At 50.4% G+C, this 21,234-nt stretch overlaps 1 protein-coding gene across 1 annotated transcript in view; it reads right to left on the reverse strand.

Annotated features, from left to right (window-relative positions):
- Positions 1–20,978, reverse strand: part of DDX18 (DEAD-box helicase 18) — a 35,800-nt gene extending 14,822 nt beyond the window's left edge. The window contains exons 1-4 of the mRNA XM_068133014.2: positions 20,832–20,978; positions 19,055–19,270; positions 5,368–5,484; positions 3,959–4,094 (exon numbers count right to left, since the gene is read on the reverse strand). Coding sequence (XP_067989115.1) covers positions 3,959–4,094; positions 5,368–5,484; positions 19,055–19,270; positions 20,832–20,916 — 554 coding nt within the window. The 5' untranslated portion in view covers positions 20,917–20,978. The remainder of the gene's footprint in view (positions 1–3,958; positions 4,095–5,367; positions 5,485–19,054; positions 19,271–20,831) is intronic.
- Between the last annotated feature and the right edge of the window lie 256 nt (positions 20,979–21,234).

A 21,234-nucleotide genomic window follows, 5' to 3' on the forward strand; every position in this document is an offset into this window, starting at 1 on the left:
AGCCTGTTCCTGTCCACTACAAGATGAAGGCCTCATTCAACTCTTGATGCTCAAGGGGTGTTTGGCATACTTTCCAAGTGTGGCTTGGAGAGTTGAAATGTCTTTAACCTCTCGACCAAAGATGACCAATATATATTTGCATTTTTATAGCCAGTTTTTCCTGTTTCCATAATAATTTCCAATACTGTATGGTCCCGCTGAATGATCCCGGTGTGTACCCCGGTTTAGAATAGTACACCGTATCCCTGCGCATCGTAAGAGGCGACAAAGGGTTGGCGTCAGGAGGGGCATCCGGCCATAAAAACATTGCCTCAAACAGGGAACCATGATTGTCATGGGGCCCACAAGGCTAACCCCTGCTCTAATGGGGAAAATGGCCTTAAAACGATCATTCATTCATTCATTCACTCACTGTACATATATTTACCCTTTACACAAACCTGCAGTTTTCACCAATGGATGAAATGCAAATTATACATTTGGAATTTCTAATCACGTGATGTTGTGTGACCACACAATGTGTGTGTTATTGCTGAAAATGATATAGTCGCGGAGATAATTCCATGATGTTTGTCAATAGGTTTTGTAGGAGGATTGGCTGAATGAAAGTTTTGTTGCATTCTGGAATCTGAGTTAAAGTGAAATTCACCAATTGAAAGAGAAATGCTACCAAGTGGACATGAGGTTGATTACTTCCACTAGCAGAGTACACACCCTATGGACGATCTTGTTCCAAGCGTGCAATACGTTACTCACACATCCCTTTGTTTGGGCAGTGTATAGGCAACAGACCGCTGCTTCAATTGCTCCCGGAAATTTAAAAAAAAACAAGTGTTACGCCTAGGTCCCCCGTCAGGGAAGTGATGTGAGTTGACAAAGTGGAACACGCAGAAAACATGCTATGATATGATATTTCGCTCACAAGGGTCAGACATACATGGAGGCGGCCATCTTGGATTTTGACGTGGCGACCCAATTTTCAATAGCGTTCTTCCTTATGCCTAGATACACCCACACACCAGAAAGTACTTCCCTTATTTTTCAAGATATTTCGCTCACAAGGTTCAGACATATATATATGGTGGCGGCCGTCCTGGATTTTGACGTGGCGACCCACTTTACAATAGCGGTCTTCCTTATGCCGAGATACACCCACACACCAGAAAGTACTTCCCTTATCTTTCAAGATATTCTTCTCACAAGATTCAGACATACATGGCGGCGGCCATCTTGGATTTTGACGTGGCGACCCAATTTTAAACAGCGTTCTTCCGTGTGCCTAGATACACCCACACACCAGATTAGAAGTTGGTACTTCGCTTATTTTTCGAGATATTTCTCTCACAAGGTTCAGACATATATATATGGTGGCAGCCATCTTGGATTTTGACGTGGCTACCCAATTTTCAATAGCGTTCTTCCTTATGGCGAGATACACCCACACACCAAATTAAAATTGGTACTTCGCTTATTTTTCAAGATATTCATCTCACAAGGTTCGGACATACATGGCGGCGGCCATCTTGGATTTTGACGTGGCGACCCAATAGATACACCCACACACCAGATTAGACGTTGGTACTTCGCTTATTGTTCGAGATATTTCGCTCACAAGTTTCAGGAATATATATGGTGGCGGCCATCTTGGATTTTGACGTGGCGCCCCAATTTTCAATATCGTTCGTCCTTATGCCGAGATACACCCACACACCAGATTAGACGTTAGTACTTCGCTTATTTTTCAAGATATTCATCTCACAAAGTTCCTGGGAAAACCACATTTCAAATCTGGCCTCCAAAGCCAGTCGCCGACTGGGCATCCTCCGTCGTGCGAAGTCCTTCCTTGGCACACCTGAGCTCCTCACCACATACAAGGCTTTCATCCGCAGCTCAATGGAATACTGCTCTCCCCTCTGGGCTGGTGCTCCTGCCTCACACCTAGCTCGCCTTCGCGCTGTTGAAACCAAAGCATTCAGAATCATTGGAATCTCCCGCGATGAAGCTAACTCCAAGGGCCTCCCACTCACTCACCGCAGGCAGGTTGGTGGTCTTTCCGTCTTCTACCGACTCATCTCTGGCCTTGCCCCCCCAGCTCTCTCTGGGCTCTGTCCCGCAAATATTCCTACAGGTCGCACAAGATCTGCCTGCAACCCTCTTTTGGTTAAACTGCTAAAATCAAGACTCTCTGCTCACCTTCACTCCTCTTTTCTCCCACCTCTGGAACAAACTCCCTCACTCTCTTCAATCCACTCCACTCCACCCTCCAAGTCTTTAAAACAGCTGTTCACCACCATCTCTTATCTTCCCCCATCCAAAACCTTGATCTTTTCTACCCCCACTAATTTCACCCCAATTCCACTTTTTGAAATACCAACTTTTGTCCTGGAAGTCCTTGGTGTCCTTTATACTTCTCCCCCCCCCCCCCCCTTCCCATGCCTCCTCCCCTGGGGCCCTCTCCCTTCCACACATCTCCCTGCTCTCGGATGTTGTGTTTGTGTGCTTCCCCTTTTCTCCCCATCTTGTCTTCCGCTCCCTCTTTTTGTGTATTTTGTTTGTCTGGTCGATTTGTTTGTGAAGTAAATGTTAGCTCTTTCACGAGCCTCGATTCAGTATACAAAAAAAAGAAAAAAAAAGAAAAAAAAAAGACATACATGGCGGCGGCCATCTTGGATTTTGACGTGGCGACCCAATTTTCAATAGCGTTCTTCCTTATGCCTAGATACACCCACACACCAGATTAGAAGTTAGTACTTCGCTTATTTTTCAAGATATTTCGCTCACAAGGTTCAGACATATATATGGTGGCGGTCATCTTGGATTTTGACGTGGCTACCCAATTTTCAATCGCGTTCTTCCTAATGCCGAGATACACCCACACACCAAATTAGAAGTTGGTACTTTGCTTATTTTTCAAGATATTCATCTCAAGTTTCAGACATAAATGGTGGCGGCCATCTTGGCTTTTGACGTGGCGGCCTGATTTTAAACAGCGTTCTCCCTTGTGCCTAGTTACACCCACACACCAGATTAGAAGTCGGTACTTCGCTTATTTTTCGAGATATTTCGCTCACAAGTTTCAGACATATATATGGTGGCGGCCATCTTGGACCTTGACGTGGCGACCCAATTTTCAATAGCATTCGTCCTTATGCCGAGATACACCCACACACCAAATTAGAATTTGGTACTCCGCTTATTTTTCAAGATATTCATCTCACAAGGTTCAGACATACATGGCGGCGGCCATCTTGGACTTTGACGTGGCGACCCAATTTTCAATAGCCTTCTTCCTTATGGCGAGATACACCCACACACAAAATTAGAAGTTGGTACTTCGCTTATTTTTCAAGATATGCAGGTTACAAGATTCAGACATACATGGCATCAGACATACATGGCGGCGGCCATCTTGGATTTTGACGTGGGTTGCACCCACACACCAAATTCGAATGCGGTCCTTCCCTTACGCACGCACGCACGCCCGCACGGAGGGGAAAGCCATAGTCTCCCTTTCGCTCCGCTGAGCGACGGGGGACAATAACCTGGGTTACTTGCATGAAGCAAACACGTACTGCCTATGTGCATATATAATACGTGGTGGTCATATCGCTTGGATAATTCCACATGTACCCACCCCTCCCCCAAAGGAAGAAAATGCCAAGACGGGCCCAAATATATATATATATATATTTTTAACTTCATGAAATCAAACAGAACTTGCAAAGGCACAACTTCAAGGTGCTCTCATTAATCCATGGAAGTTTCAGCTTCCTCAGTAAAATCCTCTCGGGAGAGTAGAATCTTCCACAATTACATTAATTTTCTAATTATTTTGACAGTTGGAGAAGCTCCAGAACAGGAAAATTCCCACATTCAATATGGAGCTTGTACTGATAAAAATTGGTATAAAATTAGGTGGAGGCCTACTACGTGAACAAGTGACCAGAACACCCCTTACCGGCCTTCCAACAAAGGACGGATTGCTTTGTGCTGAATCTCCATCATGTCCTTGAAGCCCATATCTGCTACACCCTTAAGAGTCAGATCAGAGACGACCTCACTCAATGACTGAAATGAAAAATCTTCGAAGGCACCTGCGAGAGACGAGAAGACAACAGAAAAGGCTGCATTAGAAAGTGAAGGCCAGGTTTAAAATAAGCCAATTTTTTAAAAAAATAAAATGGGGGGGGGGGGGGGGGGGGGAGGTTTGGGAGGGGGGAGAAGCCAATACGTTGTATTTTTTTCACCTCCGCCACAGAAGGTGGATGGAGGTTATGTTTTCACCCCTGTCTGTCATTTTGTCTGCGAACAAGATATCTCAAAACGTTGTGGACGGATTCGGACGAAATTTGGTAGACAGGTTGCGTAAGTGACAAGGAAGAAGTGATTCAATTTTGGTGCAGATTCGAATCCGGATCCGGATCAGATTTTTTTTGTGACTTCACCATTGGGAGATAGGGCTAAAACCGATATATAGCACGATATGTCACAAAGTTATGGACGTATTTGGACGAAACTTGGTGGACGAGTTGGGTGTGTGACAAGGACGAATCGATTAGATTTTGGTGAAGATCTGAATATGGATCAAGGACGAATCGAGTTATTTAATTATTAAGTGACGACTTCACCATTGAGAGATCGGGAGAAAAGCCATATATGAGTTGCTTTGGTGAGAAAAACAAGTAGATTCGATTTTGGTTCAGGTCCGAATCCAGATCCGGCCTATCAGTGGGATACAAAACAAACTGTTCAGCCTGGCAGAGGTATGCGCTCTACCAAGTGCCCTTCTAGTTGTTTTTGTAATCAACACAAGTAAGATGATGGAGAGAAAGGATGAATGAAGATATTAAACTTCATTCGGGTAATCTTATTTACTTGCTCTGTTCTATCCTCCACTCCCCAAGCCAGGCCATGCATCGTGATGTCTTGTTTGCCCCTGTCCTTGAAGCTTGCTCGGGCCTTGCCCCACATCGCCATCAAGCATGCTGTGCAGACCAGCATCTCCATGCCAACAAAATTTGCTTACCTTCACAATATCTCACTTAAGGTGAGGCTCCAAGGCCCAAACCCATCTCAAAATATCGCTTCATTTCAACTCCCACCTGTAACACCTGATTTTTGTTTTTTTCGTTAGTTTTTTTTGGTCCTACTTGTTACGATTATAAATTTCTGTGATCATACTCCTTGTTACAATCCTACACGTCGTCATATTGAATCACTGCCAATGCATTGCATAAGTGATGCCACATTATATGCTCATCTGGTCTGGTTTCACTAACTGATGCAAAGCAAAATCAACCAAAATGTTCACAAATTAAATGTGACTGATTTATCAGGTGAGTGCAGGAACAACCATCAGACACTCACCTGTCACCCCAGCAGGCAACTCAGGACCATCATCTTCCTCTTCCTCTTCGTCGGTTTTGGGATCAGGCTCCTCAGGTTCCCCTTTCTCCATGGTGTCGAGTCTTGCCTGCTTGCAAGCTACAGTAAACCATGACGTCAAACATGTTTCAGCGAGATCGCTTCGTAAAGCGCACCATTATATGCTTGCTTTACATTTCAGCTCTTATGACAAGCGACTTAGTTTACGTTTCACGAAACCTGGTGTGGCCTGCACAATTGAGGATAATTTGGGACCGTAAAAGCATGTGGAAAAGATAAGCATGTACGTCGCAGCGGCATACATGCTTAATCGGCACCGCACGTAAGGCCGGTTGTTGCAGTCGGCACAACGAGCTCGCAAGATGCAAGAGGAAGCGGGGGTTTATGGAGCACTCGGCAAAAAATGTGTTGGCCCAGTTGGTAAAATAAGCTTTACGTTGGACAACCGAACCAGTTGAGCAAATCACTTTAGCAGAAACAGTTAACCCGCTGTATTATTACCCCACACGTGAAGCAAAAAACGAGGTTAAGCAATTCGGTTCGGTTAATGCGTGTACATCTGTCCAAACCATCAGCTTATGTTTGTCAGTTTATGATCAAGGCACAACTCGATATAAATCGAATGTTACATTTTGAACACTAATCGGACTGTGAATTTGAAAGACAAATTTGGCGTTTTACAGTATATTGGATCTGAATTCGTCCTGACCACACATGTGCAGAGAGGAGTGAGGTTGTAGCGGTTGCCGCTGAACATACACAATCGCCTTACACCTGCCTGCCGAGGACGCAACCACGGAGCGATCGCTGTGCCGGGCTCGCCCAGACCGCCCGGAGACGCTCAGTCTCGCCTTTCCCGGGCATGCCCGGACTCGCCCAGGTCTCCCGGACACGCCCAGTCGCGCCTTTTAAGGGCAAACGCTCCGGCATGAGATATTCGAGTGCTTGTATATAATGCTGCCCGATAAACGGGCTTTTCAGTTTACCCGAGTTGATTTGATGGAATAAAGTAACTCGGACGAATTCCAGCTTTTTGTCACTCCCATTTTTCGGGTGACATAGTCACAATTTCGGTCTTCGAGGCCGGCCGATAGGCACAGTGTGACCGGAAGGGACGAGGTTCTCCTGACCACGTGGCCCTCAACTTGGTGGGGTTTGTCCGCACAATGTGGGCGCTTTCAGGATGAACTTTAGCCGGGGAGCGTTTGGGCGCCCCGGTCTGATACTGCCGCCCACGCGCAGAACAACTTGTGAGTGCACGTGGGTCCCGGCGGTCCCACTGGCCTAGCGCTACCATGTTTAGACAGCGAACTCCGTCCCCGGGCACCACGTCTGACTCTCTTATTCAGTGAGACATGGCGACGTGGGCACGGTAGGACACCCGCGGAGCCCCGGCGGACCGGGGACGTGCGAGCCTGCTACGGTGGAATCAACGGCTTTAGCCACGGCCGGGCCGATACTCGGCCCGGTCGCCCGGAAATGAACTGGTTCGACGCCCGCGCTAGAGAGGTCGCGGGCGACTGAGATGTATTAACAAATAATTAATTAATTTGAGACGTCCGATTTCTAGTGTTTGGAAATTTGGAAGAGCTTGACCCTAGCCTTTCCCTTGCGAGGGCAAGGAGGAACTTAACACTTGACACTTAAGCTTAGTTTGAAGTACACCCTGCCAGCGCTCACGGTGGGACGGCAGGGCAAGCAGAAGGGACGAGGTTCTCCTGACCACGTGGCCCTCGATCTGGGAAGCGAGAGGCGTTCCATTAGTGGACGCGCCCCTCACGCCCGACTTTTGGGCGGCCCCGGCAGGCCGTTTGTTTTGACGTTCCGTGACAGGCCCCGCACCCCCACCTCTGGGCCGACCGGGCGACCGGAATGAATCCCGGTGTCCCGATCCGAACCTTCAGAGCGGGCCGGCTGGGGAGTGCCTGGCACCCCGTACCTGCACGTCCATTCTTTCAATTCAAGTTGGAGCACAGCTCCTTCAAGGTAATATTTTTACTCTGTCTGCCTGGCAGTCAAACAAAACTGAAAATCATTCCAAACAGGAACCTTACTGTTTTTAATGATGTCATAAAGGACACAAACAACAGGCAGGGATAACTATTGTACGTGTTATATAGGGTGGTGTAATAGATGCTGCGGAAAAATGTTGGTTAAAACAGAATTAATTTATTTATATGCCTTTAAAACCTTCATTAACTCCACCACCAAAGGTGGATGGAGGTTATGTTTTCACCCGTCTGTCTGTTTGTTTGTGAACAAAATATCTCAAAGTTGTGGACTGATTCAGACGAAATTTTGTAGAGATGATTATGGACGGATTCAGAACACCACGCCACCCCGATTATGCACCGCTTCACACGGATTATACACCACACCACATGGATTATACACCACGCCACCCAAATTATGCACCGCTTCGCACGGATTTTACACCACGCCACCCGGATTATGCACCGCTTCGCACGGATTATACACCGCTTCGCACGGATTATACACCGCTTCGCACGGATTATACACCACGCCACCCGGATTATGCACCGCTTCGCACGGATTATACACCATCCCGCACGGATTATACACCATCCCGCACGGATTATACACCACGCCACCCGGATTATGCACCGCCTCGCACGGATTATACACCACGCCACCCAAATTATGCACCGCTTCGCACGGATTTTACACCACGCCACCCGGATTATGCACCGCTTCGCACGGATTATACACCACGCCACCCGGATTATGCACCGCTTCGCACGGATTATACACCATCCCGCACGGATTATACACCACGCCACCCGGATTATGCACCGCCTCGCACGGATTATACACCACGCCACCCGGATTATGCACCGCTTCGCACGGATTATACACCACACCACCCTGATTATGCACCGCTTCGCACGGATTATACACCATGCCGCATGGATTATACACCACATATTATACACCACAGAGAGTATGTGACAAGGACGAAATGATTAGATATTGATGAAGATCCGGATTTGGCTACTATAATTTTTTTAAGTGATTCTTCACCATTGGGAGATAGGGCCAAAAACTATACATAGCAGAATATCGCAAAAAGCTGTGGTGTAACAAGGACAGGTTGTGTGTGTAACAAGGAAGAATCGATTCAATTTCCGTGAAGATCAGGATCCAGATTCAGCTAGTACAATTTTAAAAGTGATTCTTCACCATTGAGTGATATGGCCAACCCGGCGGAGGTATGTTCTCTACTGAGTGCCGTTCTCGTTTAAATTGAATAATTATATACTTGACCACGAGAACACAAATCACCTTCTCATTTCCAAGAACCTCCAGATTTGTAGTACTTGGATTTGTTATATAGGGTGGTGTACAAGACTGCTTCAATAGCGCTAAACTACTGCAATTTTTGAACAATCTTTCAAATCATCATCAGTATATATAGGAAGCCGGCATGGGGCATCGTGTCCTATGAACTCTTTATTCAATAAATTTAAGATCAAATGTTTTCTGTAGCTCCGAATTGGTGAAATGAGCCCAAACTTTATCATAGATGTAACATATCATATTGTTACGGTCCGCGGATAAGGATGTTGTTTGCCGAGCGAAGGCACCGCGGCCGAACAGTTGTTCCCCGACTAAACCCGATTCACCCAAACGTTGGCCGTATCGCGCCACAGATCTTCAATGTGGAAAAGACTAAGACGACGAATGCAAAGAGGAAGAAGAAGAAGACGTACAGAAGAGTAACGGGGTTTATTATTTACACACACATAAGCAAAAAGAGCAGTCACGATTATTTACAGGTGACATGAAAACGCAGGTGACACAGTGAAAATTACTAGCTTATACTGACTTAGTTTACTACCCAGGACAGCACGAACAGAACAAACTCACGTACGCAAATGGATGGAAGGGTAGGAATCGTTTGGAGGGATGAGCAGGTGGGATCACAGGGCACAGCGAGCAGGTCCACTCCGGGCGGGAAGCGAGGAGCCGGCAGCTCCTTGTATTTGGCTTTACAGCGCACGCCGGCAGCTCCTTGTATTCGGCTTTACAGCGCACGCCGGCAGGGTCACTCGGCGGGTTGAAACAGGGCTGGTTGAAGTGGCTCTTTGTCAAAGGCTTTTCGTATCTCTCACGCAACTCCGGTGCAACTCTGAACTCTCTCCCGGTGGACTGCCAACCCTCTTACGCACCTGGACTCATCTGCCGTATCTCCGGTCTAGCTTGTCCCAGCGATCGTCGCACCCTTCTGTCCAAACCTTCAGCGCGGGTCTGTCACGCCCCCTTCGGTTTCGGTACCGCCCTCCTCCCCCGTGCTCTGTTTCGTGACCTTGTATGGTAATCCCACGGGCTTGTCTCCTTATTTGGGCATGGCGCCGACGGCACGCCCCTCGTGGCGAGCCACGGGCTTGTTTCCTTATTTGGGCATGGGGCTGAACAGCCCCGCCCTTCGTGGCGCGCCCTGGGCTTGCCTCTCCCGGGCGACCCCGCCCCTCCTGCTCAAACAGAGCACAGAGCACATATTCACTATAGCAGCGAAATGAGAGGGCGTGCACCCCACGCTTGTGAACTGCTTTACCCGCAGATGGAGAGTTTGGCTGGGAAATGGAAGTATTGAAGGGGAGCTATTCTTAATTGATTCGGTGCAATGGAGTGTCATTCTAATGGAAGACAAGGCCTTACTCTAAAACACATAATAAGATATAAGCTACTGAACAAGGGTTTTATCGGGTCCTTCAATGTGGTGTTTCATGGAATTAACTACCGAGACGCCCTTTTTACCTTTACACAACTCTGGAGGCAGGAGGGGCCATATCCAACAATGTTCATCACCATTTCCAATATAATACAACACAATCAAAAAAATGCAATCCTCATATCCGCAACAATATGTAAATGGGAATAAAAATTCCAAAATATACGTTTTACATATATATTCCTCATGTGTGGTAATTTCAGTTGTCACCATGAAAAGTGGATGGGTGGTGTTACCTCTCTCACCAGCCATGGCAATTCAGCAAAGGACTTCTGTGACTCCATGGGACTGACTCGATCTGTGAACGTTCCGACCAGGATTTCACCCAATGGCAAATCCTTCCTTCTGGACTTTGTGATCACGAATTTTACCGCAAATGTATCAAACTCTTCCTCTGTCCAATTGGTTCATCTGATCATGTGCTTGTGAAAGTCAATATCTCTCTGGCTATTCTCGGAGAGCTGCCTCGATGCCGGCGAGTCTGGGATTTCACTAAAGCGGATAAGCGGGGACTGCAAGCAGCCACCTCTCTCCAGGGCTGGTCTCCCATATCTACTGCCCCTGATAATAACTCGGCCTGGGAATTCTTCCACAGAAACCTGCTCTCTCTCTCTCTCTCATGCACAGATTCATCCCATCTCGTCTTCAGTTATCATTCCCCTCTTCCCACTCGTGGTACACCGAATCCTCCGATTCTACAACTGGGCCGGAAGGAATCAGCCCACGTGTCCTAAAAACGTGCTCTTCAGCTCTTGCACAACACAACCTCTTTCTGCCCTGTTCACTGTATCATTCGCCCACGGTCACACTGGAAGAATGCCAATCGCTGATGATACAATCACATCAGTACCAGTTTGCCTTTATTAGCCCCCGTTGGACTTGGTATGAAACGGGGGCTTATGGATTGGGTCACGTGTGTCTGCAACCATATCTTGGAGATATATGAACTGATTTTGTTCATACTTGGCACAAAGACAACACATGATGGTATACATGTGCACATCATTTTGTTTCGCAATTCAATTAAATATGGCCGACTAACGGCCTTCAACTCCGCACAGCAAAATTGCTAAAACCACGGTGGGGGCAATTTTTTAAATTTATTTATTTTAAATACTGAATCGAGGCTCGTGACAGAGCTGACAACCACGAGGGAAAGACAGCACAGGGGGAAACATTCATTAAAACACATTCAACAAAAAGACATCCAGGAACACAGTACAGGGGGACCACGAGGGAAAGACAGTACAGGGGGACCGCGAGGGAAAGACAGTACAGGGGGACCGTGAGGGAAAGACAGCACAGGGGGAAACACTCATTAAAACACATTCAACAAAAAGACATCCAGGAACACAGTACAGGGGGACCACGAGGGAAAGACAGTACAGGGGGACCGCGAGGGAAAGACAGTACAGGGGGACCATGAGGGAAAGACAGCACAGGGGGAAACACTCATTAAAACACATTGAACAAAAAGACATCCAGGAACACAGTACAGGGGGACCACGAGGGAAAGACAGTACAGGGGGACCGTGAGGGAAAGACAGTACAGGGGGACCGCGAGGGAAAGAGACCGTACAGGGGGACCGCAAGGGAAAAACAGTACAGGGGGACCACGAGGGAAAGACAGCACAGGGGGAAACATTCATTAAAACACATTCAACAAAAAGACATCCAGGAACACAGCAAAGGGGGACCGCGAGGGAAAGACAGTACAGGGGAACCACGAGGGAAAGACAGCACAGGGGGAAACATTCATTAAAACACATTCAACAAAAAGACATCCAGGAACACAGCACAGGGGGACCACGAGGGAAAGACAGTACAGGGGGACCGCGAGGGAAAGACAGTACAGGGGGAAACATTCATTAAAACACATTCAACAAAAAGACATCCAGGAACACAGTACAGGGGGACCGCGAGGGAAAGACAGCACAGGGGGACCGCGAAGGAAAGACAGCACAGGGGGACCTCGAAGGAAAGACAGTACAGGGGGACCCGCGAGGGAAAGACAGCACAGAGGGAACGCGAGGGATAGACAGCACAGGGGGACCGCGAGGGAAAGACAGTACAGGGGGAAACATTCATTAAAACACATTCAAAAATAGAACATCCAGGAACACAGCACAGGGGGACCGCGAGGGAAAGACAGCACAGGGGAACCGCGAGGGAAAGACAGCACAGGGGGACCGTGAGGGAAAGACAGTACAGGGGGACCGCGAGGGAAAGACGGTACAGGGGGAAACATTCATTAAAACACATTCAACAAAAAGACATCCAGGAACACAGCACAGGGGGACCGTGAGGGAAAGACAGTACAGGGGGACCGCGAGGGAAAGACAGTACAGGGGGACCGTGAGGGAAAGACAGTACAGGGGGACCGTGAGGGAAAGACAGTACAGGGGGATCGCGAGGGAAAGACAGTACAGGGGGGCCGCGAGGGAAAGACAGTACAGGGGGGCCGCGAGGGAAAGACAGTACAGGGGGGCCGCGAGGGAAAGACAGTACAGGGGGACCGCGAGGGAAAGACAGCACATGGGGACTGCGAGGGCAAGACAGTACAGGGGGGCCATGAGGGAAAGACAGTACAGGGGGACCGTGAGGGAAAGACAGTACAGGGGGGCCGCGAGGGAAAGACAGTACAGGGGGAAACATTCATGAAAACACATTCAACAAAAAAACATCCAGGAACACAGCACAGGGGGACAGTGAGGGAAAGACAGTACAGGGGGACCGCGAGGGAAAGACAGTACAGGGGGACCGCGAGGGAAAGACAGTACAGGGGGACCGCGAGGGAAAGACAGTACAGGGGGACTGCGAGGGAAAGACAGTACAGGGGGACCGTAAGGGAAAGACAGTACAGGGGGACCGTGAGGGAAAGACAGTACAGGGGGACCGCGAGGGAAAGACAGCACAGGGGGAAACACTCATTAAAACACATTCAACAAAAAGACATCCAGGAACACAGTACAGGGGGACCACGAGGGAAAGACAGTACAGGGGGACCGTGAGGGAAAGACAGCACAGGGGGAAACACTCATTAAAACACATTCAACAAAAAGACATCCAGGAACACAGTACAGGGGGACCACGAGGGAAAGACAGTACAGGGGGACCGTGAGGGAAAGACAGTACAGGGGGATCGCAAGGGAAAGACAGTACAGGGGGACCGCAAGGGAAAGACAGTACAGGGGGACCACGAGGGAAAGACAGCACAGGGGGAAACATTCATTAAAACACATTCAACAAAAAGACATCCAGGAACACAGCACAGGGGGACCGCGAGGGAAAGACAGTACAGGGGAACCACGAGGGAAAGACAGCACAGGGGGAAACATTCATTAAAACACATTCAACAAAAAGACATCCAGGAACACAGCACAGGGGGACCACGAGGGAAAGACAGTACAGGGGGACCGCGAGGGAAAGACAGTACAGGGGGAAACATTCATTAAAACACATTCAACAAAAAGACATCCAGGAACACAGTACAGGGGGACCGCGAGGGAAAGACAGCACAGGGGGACCGCGAAGGAAAGACAGCACAGGGGGACCGCGAAGGAAAGACAGCACAGGGGGACAGCAAAGGAAAGACAGTACAGGGGGACCGCGAAGGAAAGTCAGTACAGGGGGACCGCGAGGGAAAGACAGCACAGGGGGAACGCGAGGGAAAGACAGCACAGGGGGACCGCGAGGGAAAGCCAGCACAGGGGGACCGCGAGGGAAAGACAGCACAGGGGGACCGCGAGGTAAAGACAGCACAGGGGGACCGCGAGGTAAAGACAGCACAGGGGGACCGCGAGGGAAAGACAGCACAGGGGGACCGCGAGGGAAAGACAGTACAGGGGGATCGCGAGGGAAAGACAGCACAGGGGGACCGCGAGGGAAAGACAGTACAGGGGGATCGCGAGGGAAAGACAGTACAGGGGGGCCGTGAGGGAAAGACAGGGGGGCCGCGAGGGAAAGACAGTACAGGGGAACCGCGAGGGGAAAGACAGCACAGGGGAACCGCGAGGGAAAGACAGTACAGGGGGAAACATTGATTAAAACACATTCCACAAAAGAACATCCAGGAACACAGCACAGGGGGACCGCGAGGGAAAGACAGCACAGGGGGACCGCGAGGGAAAGACAGCACAGGGGAACCGCGAGGGAAAGACAGTACAGGGGGAAACATTGATTAAAACACATTCCACAAAAGAACATCCAGGAACACAGCACAGGGGGACCGCGAGGGAAAGACAGCACAGGGGGACCGCGAGGGAAAGACAGCACAGGGGGACCGCGAGGGAAAGACAGCACAGGGGGACCGCGAGGGAAAGACAGTACAGGGGGACCGTGAGGGAAAGACAGTACAGGGGGAAACATTCATTAAAACACATTCAACAAAAAGACATCCAGGAACACAGCACAGGGGGACCGCGAGGGAAAGACAGTACAGGGGGACCCCGAGGGAAAGACAGTACAGGGGGACCGCGAGGGAAAGACAGTACAGGGGGACCGCGAGGGAAAGACAGTACAGGGGGACCGCGAGGGAAAGACAGTACAGGGGGACCGCGAGGGAAAGACAGTACAGGGGGATCGCGAGGGAAAGACAGTACAGGGGGGCCACGAGGGAAAGACAGTACAGGGGGGCCGCGAGGGAAAGACAGTACAGGGGGACCGCGAGGGAAAGACAGTACAGGGGGACCGCGAGGGAAAGACAGTACAGGGGGGCCCGTGAGGGAAAGACAGCACATGGGGACTGCGAGGGAAAGACAGTACAGGGGGGCCACGAGGGAAAGACAGTACAGGGGGACCATGAGGGAAAGACAGTACAGGGGGGCCGCGAGGGAAAGACAGTACAGGGGGAAACATTCATGAAAACACATTCAACAAAAAAACATCCAGGAACACAGCACAGGGGGACAGTGAGGGAAAGACAGTACAGGGGGACCGCGAGGGAAAGACAGTACAGGGGGACCGCGAGGGAAAGACAGTACAGGGGGACCGCGAGGGAAAGACAGTACAGGGGGACTGCGAGGGAAAGACAGTACAGGGGGACCGCGAGGGAAAGACAGTACAGGGGGACCGTGAGGGAAAGACAGTACGGGGGACCGCAAGGGAAAGACAGCACAGGGGGACCGCGAGGGAAAGACAGCACAGGGGGAAACACTCATTAAAACACATTCAACAAAAAGACATCCAGGAACACAGTACAGGGGGACCACGAGGGAAAGACAGTACAGGGGGACCGTGAGGGAAAGACAGCACAGGGGGAAACACTCATTAAAACACATTCAACAAAAAGACATCCAGGAACACAGTACAGGGGGACCACGAGGGAAAGACAGTACAGGGGGACCGTGAGGGAAAGACAGTACAGGGGGATCGCAAGGGAAAGACAGTACAGGGGGACCGCAAGGGAAAGACAGTACAGGGGGACCACGAGGGAAAGACAGCACAGGGGGAAACATTCATTAAAACACATTCAACAAAAAGACATCCAGGAACACAGCACAGGGGGACCGCGAGGGAAAGACAGTACAGGGGAACCACGAGGGAAAGACAGCACAGGGGGAAACATTCATTAAAACACATTCAACAAAAAGACATCCAGGAACACAGCACAGGGGGACCACGAGGGAAAGACAGTACAGGGGGACCGCGAGGGAAAGACAGCACAGGGGGACCGCAAAGGAAAGACAGCACAGGGGGACCGCGAAGGAAAGACAGCACAGGGGGACAGCGAAGGAAAGACAGTGCAGGGGGACCGCGAAGGAAAGTCAGTACAGGGGGACCGCGAGGGAAAGACAGCACAGGGGGAACGCGAGGGAAAGACAGCACAGGGGGACCGCGAGGGAAAGCCAGCACAGGGGGACCGCGAGGGAAAGACAGCACAGGGGGACCGCGAGGGAAAGACAGCACAGGGGGACCGCGAGGGAAAGACAGCACAGGGGGACCGCGAGGTAAAGACAGCACAGGGGGACCGCGAGGGAAAGACAGCACAGGGGGACCGCGAGGGAAAGACAGTACAGGGGGATCGCGAGGGAAAGACAGTACAGGGGGACCGCGAGGGAAAGACAGTACAGGGGGACCGCGAGGGAAAGACAGTACAGGGGGACCGCGAGGGAAAGACAGTACAGGGGGACCGCGAGGGAAAGACAGTACAGGGGGACCGCGAGGGAAAGACAGTACAGGGGGACCGCGAGGGAAAGACAGTACAGGGGGACTGCGAGGGAAAGACAGTACAGGGGGACCGCGAGGGAAAGACAGTACAGGGGGACCGTGAGGGAAAGACAGTACGGGGGACCGCAAGGGAAAGACAGCACAGGGGGACCGCGAGGGAAAGACAGCACAGGGGGAAACACTCATTAAAACACATTCAACAAAAAGACATCCAGGAACACAGTACAGGGGGACCACGAGGGAAAGACAGTACAGGGGGACCGTGAGGGAAAGACAGCACAGGGGGAAACACTCATTAAAACACATTCAACAAAAAGACATCCAGGAACACAGTACAGGGGGACCACGAGGGAAAGACAGTACAGGGGGACCGTGAGGGAAAGACAGTACAGGGGGATCGCAAGGGAAAGACAGTACAGGGGGACCGCAAGGGAAAGACAGTACAGGGGGACCACGAGGGAAAGACAGCACAGGGGGAAACATTCATTAAAACACATTCAACAAAAAGACATCCAGGAACACAGCACAGGGGGACCGCGAGGGAAAGACAGTACAGGGGAACCACGAGGGAAAGACAGCACAGGGGGAAACATTCATTAAAACACATTCAACAAAAAGACATCCAGGAACACAGCACAGGGGGACCACGAGGGAAAGACAGTACAGGGGGACCGCGAGGGAAAGACAGCACAGGGGGACCGCAAAGGAAAGACAGCACAGGGGGACCGCGAAGGAAAGACAGCACAGGGGGACAGCGAAGGAAAGACAGTACAGGGGGACCGCGAAGGAAAGTCAGTACAGGGGGACCGCGAGGGAAAGACAGCACAGGGGGAACGCGAGGGAAAGACAGCACAGGGGGACCGCGAGGGAAAGCCAGCACAGGGGGACCGCGAGGGAAAGACAGCACAGGGGGACCGCGAGGGAAAGACAGCACAGGGGGACCGCGAGGGAAAGACAGCACAGGGGGACCGCGAGGTAAAGACAGCACAGGGGGACCGCGAGGGAAAGACAGCACAGGGGGACCGCGAGGGAAAGACAGTACAGGGGGATCGCGAGGGAAAGACAGCACAGGGGGACCGCGAGGGAAAGACAGTACAGGGGGATCGCGAGGGAAAGACAGTACAGGGGGGCCATGAGGGAAAGACAGGGGGGCCGCGAGGGAAAGACAGTACAGGGGGAAACATTCATTAAAACACATTCAACAAAAAGACATCCAGGAACACAGCACAGGGGGACCGCGAGGGAAAGACAGCACAGGGGGACCGCGAGGGAAAGACAGTACAGGGGGACCGTGAGGGAAAGACAGTACAGGGGGAAACATTCATTAAAACACATTCAACAAAAAGACATCCAGGAACACAGCACAGGGGGATCGCGAGGGAAAGACAGTACAGGGGGGCCGCGAGGGAAAGACAGTACAGGGGGACCGCGAGGGAAAGACAGTACAGGGGGACCGCGAGGGAAAGACAGTACAGGGGGGCCCGTGAGGGAAAGACAGCACATGGGGACTGCGAGGGAAAGACAGTACAGGGGGAAACATTCATTAAAACACATTCAACAAAAAGACATCCAGGAACACAGCACAGGGGGACCGCGAGGGAAAGACAGTACAGGGGGACCGCGAGGGAAAGACAGTACAGGGGGACCGCGAGGGAAAGACAGTACAGGGGGGCCGCGAGGGAAAGACAGTACAGGGGGACCGCGAGGGAAAGACAGTACAGGGGGACCGCGAGGGAAAGACAGTACAGGGGGGCCCGTGAGGGAAAGACAGTACAGGGGGGCCACGAGGGAAAGACAGTACAGGGGGACCGTGAGGGAAAGACAGTACAGGGGGACCGCGAGGGAAAGACAGTACAGGGGGAAACATTCATGAAAACACATTCAACAAAAAAACATCCAGGAACACAGCACAGGGGGACCGTGAGGGAAAAACAGTACAGGGGGACCGCGAGGGAAAGACAGTACAGGGGGACCGCGAAGGAAAGACCGTACAGGGGGACCGCGAGGGAAAGACAGTACAGGGGGGGACCGCGAGGGAAAGACAGTACAGGGGGACCGCGAGGGAACGACAGTACAGGGGGATCGCGAGGGAAAGACAGTACAGGGGGGCCGCGAGGGAAAGACAGTCATGTCTTTCGCGAGGGAAAGACAGGGGGACGATGACATTTTATGTCATTGTCTTTTTCTCCTCGTTCAAATATGTAACAATTGTAACATGTATGGATTTATTTGTCTTGGATACCAACGTAATCATATCATCCATAGTAATTAATCGATACAGGTTGTTGTGATTTATCCAGTGAAATTAAAACAGTAAAAGTTTATATATATATTGAAAAAAGCTGGACCTGCTAGTCGGTAAACCGATGTTTCGACAAGTGTCCACCCGCCTTGGTCACGGAGATCACGTGGTGACTCTCAAGCTTCTTCTTCACTGCAACATCTGCTGTAACCAAGACGAATGGACACTTCCCGAAACGTCGGCTTTACCGACTAGCAGGTCCAGCTTTTTCCAAATATAAAATTTTACTGATACATAATTGAGTGTTGGTTCGTCTTCCTCTGTCCAATTGGTTCATCTGATCATGTGCTTGTGAAAGTCAACATCTATCTGGCTATTCTCGGAGAGCTGCCTCGATGCCGGCGAGTCTGGGATTTCACTAAAGCGGATTGAGTGTACGTTCCTTTAAATATACACAAACGACGCAACAAAAGCAATGGAGACAACTCGGAAATTTCCTATCTCACCTGACTCTTCCTTCAAATTAACAGAAGCAGGAGCTTTCTTCCTCTTTTTCCGTTTATTTTTGGTGCCGATCAATCCTCCACTTTCATGACGAGGCACAACTTCACAACAAGAGGTTGAGGTGTTACCACAAACGGTCTCATCAAGCATTTCTTCCGCAACTCTTATTTCACCTTCATCCTCACAGGTTGACAAAGGTGCCACCTGTTGGTCCAATTCTGCAGGAAGAAAATCAAGGAGAGCATTAGTAAATGAAACCTCAATCTTTCCAAGCAATTTCAACGACGTTAAAAGATTATTTTTCAACTACACGCTTCCTCGTACCAAGTTTCCACCATTAATGGTGCATCACTACTCCCCCCCACCCCCTCTCACTCGTACACGCCCCTCCTACCCACAACCAACACTCACACCCCCCTCCTACCCACAACCAACACTCACACCCCCCTCCTACCCACAACGAACACTCACACCCCCCTCCTACCCACAACCAACACTCGCACCCCCCTCCTACCCACAACCAACTTACACCCCTATTATACCCACAACGAACATTCACACCCCCTCCTACCCACAACCAACACTCACACCCCCCTCCTACCCACAACCAACACTCAAACCCCCCTCCTACCCACAACCAACACTCAAACCCCCCTCCAACCAACATCCAACACTCAAACCCCCCTCCGACCCACAACCGAACACTCAAACCACCCTCCTACCCACAACCAAACACTCAAACCCCCCTCCTACCCACAACCAACACTCAAACCCCCCTCCTACCCACAACCAACACTCAAACCCCCCTCCTACCCACAACCAACACTCACACCCCCCTCCTACCCACAACCAACACTCACACCCCCCTCCTACCCACAACCAACACTCACACCCCCCTCCTACCCACAACCAACACTCACACCCCCCCCCCCCTCCTAGTCCTACCCACAACCAACACTCAAACTCCCCTCCTACCCACAACCAACACTCAAACCCCCCTCCTACCCACAACCAACACTCAAACCCCCCTCCTACCCACAACCAACACTCAAACCCCCTCCTACCCACAATCACAACCAACACTCACAGCCCCCTCCTACCCACAACCAACACTCAAACCCCCCTCCTACCCACAACCACAACCAACACTCACACCTCCTACCCACAACACACCCTTCCTACTCGAACTATTCCCCCCTCCTCTCACAACCAACATAATGATAATTAACACGGTACATAATCTCTCAAACTCTTCAACCCAAACACACATTTTCCTTACGTCGACCTTCCTTGTAAGAAAACTCCCAACTGTCCATATCTGGTCGTATTTATTTTTTAATAAATTATTATTCCAGGATAAACCTGTTGTTGGTTTAACTTTAATTTAACGGTTCAGGTGTCTGACTCGACATAATATAGTCTTGAGTTTGATCCGCTGTCATTGCGTTGAATTAACATCAGGTGGGTCGACTCGCCCTGTTCATCCTTCCAAGGTTCGCAAAATGAGATCGAGCTTAATGCAATGGAAACAGGAGGCATCGCCATCGCATCCCCAGTGCAGCTGCACCCCCAAAAAATGATGCAACCAGCAACCACATGCTGCACGCGAAGCAGCACCATTATCGCAGGAAACCGCCGACGGACCCATCAAAGCCTTGGCTATGGCTACCAACATATGGTCGGATCGTCAAACCACCGAATCCGGTGAAGTAAATTAAACGATCCGAGCGATAAAACCGGTTTCTAAGGTTTGTCCGTCCATCGACTAGTCAGGCCTACCGGGTGGGACGAGGTGGGCCTTCTTTAACTGCTTGTTTTTCTTGTTTAATTTCCTGTTTAAGATCCTCATTTGCAGATCCGCCATCACGGTAGAGACCACGCACACGTGGGACGCACACGTGACCTACTTCCTCATCGAGATTAAATAACGACGTTTTTGTTCTGTTTGTCGATTTATTTTTACTAACGTTTGTCCAACATATCTAATGTGTTGCTTGTTAGTTGATATCAGTTTTTTTAAATTAAACTTACAGAATGTCGGTGATGATGAAACACTTCCTGGGTAAAGGTTATGCTGGGCGGTTTACCTTCGATCCTCCCAGGAAATTGAAATCGAAATCACGTTGATTAATGTTGCCGTTGGTAGGGAATGCCGCCCTTATGATGGACCCGGGTTGCTCCT

This window comes from Myxine glutinosa, chromosome 12 (genome assembly GCF_964187855.1).
Source record: "Myxine glutinosa chromosome 12, kmMyxGlut1.1, whole genome shotgun sequence".
In the NCBI taxonomy this organism is placed as follows: Eukaryota; Metazoa; Chordata; class Myxini; order Myxiniformes; family Myxinidae; genus Myxine; species Myxine glutinosa.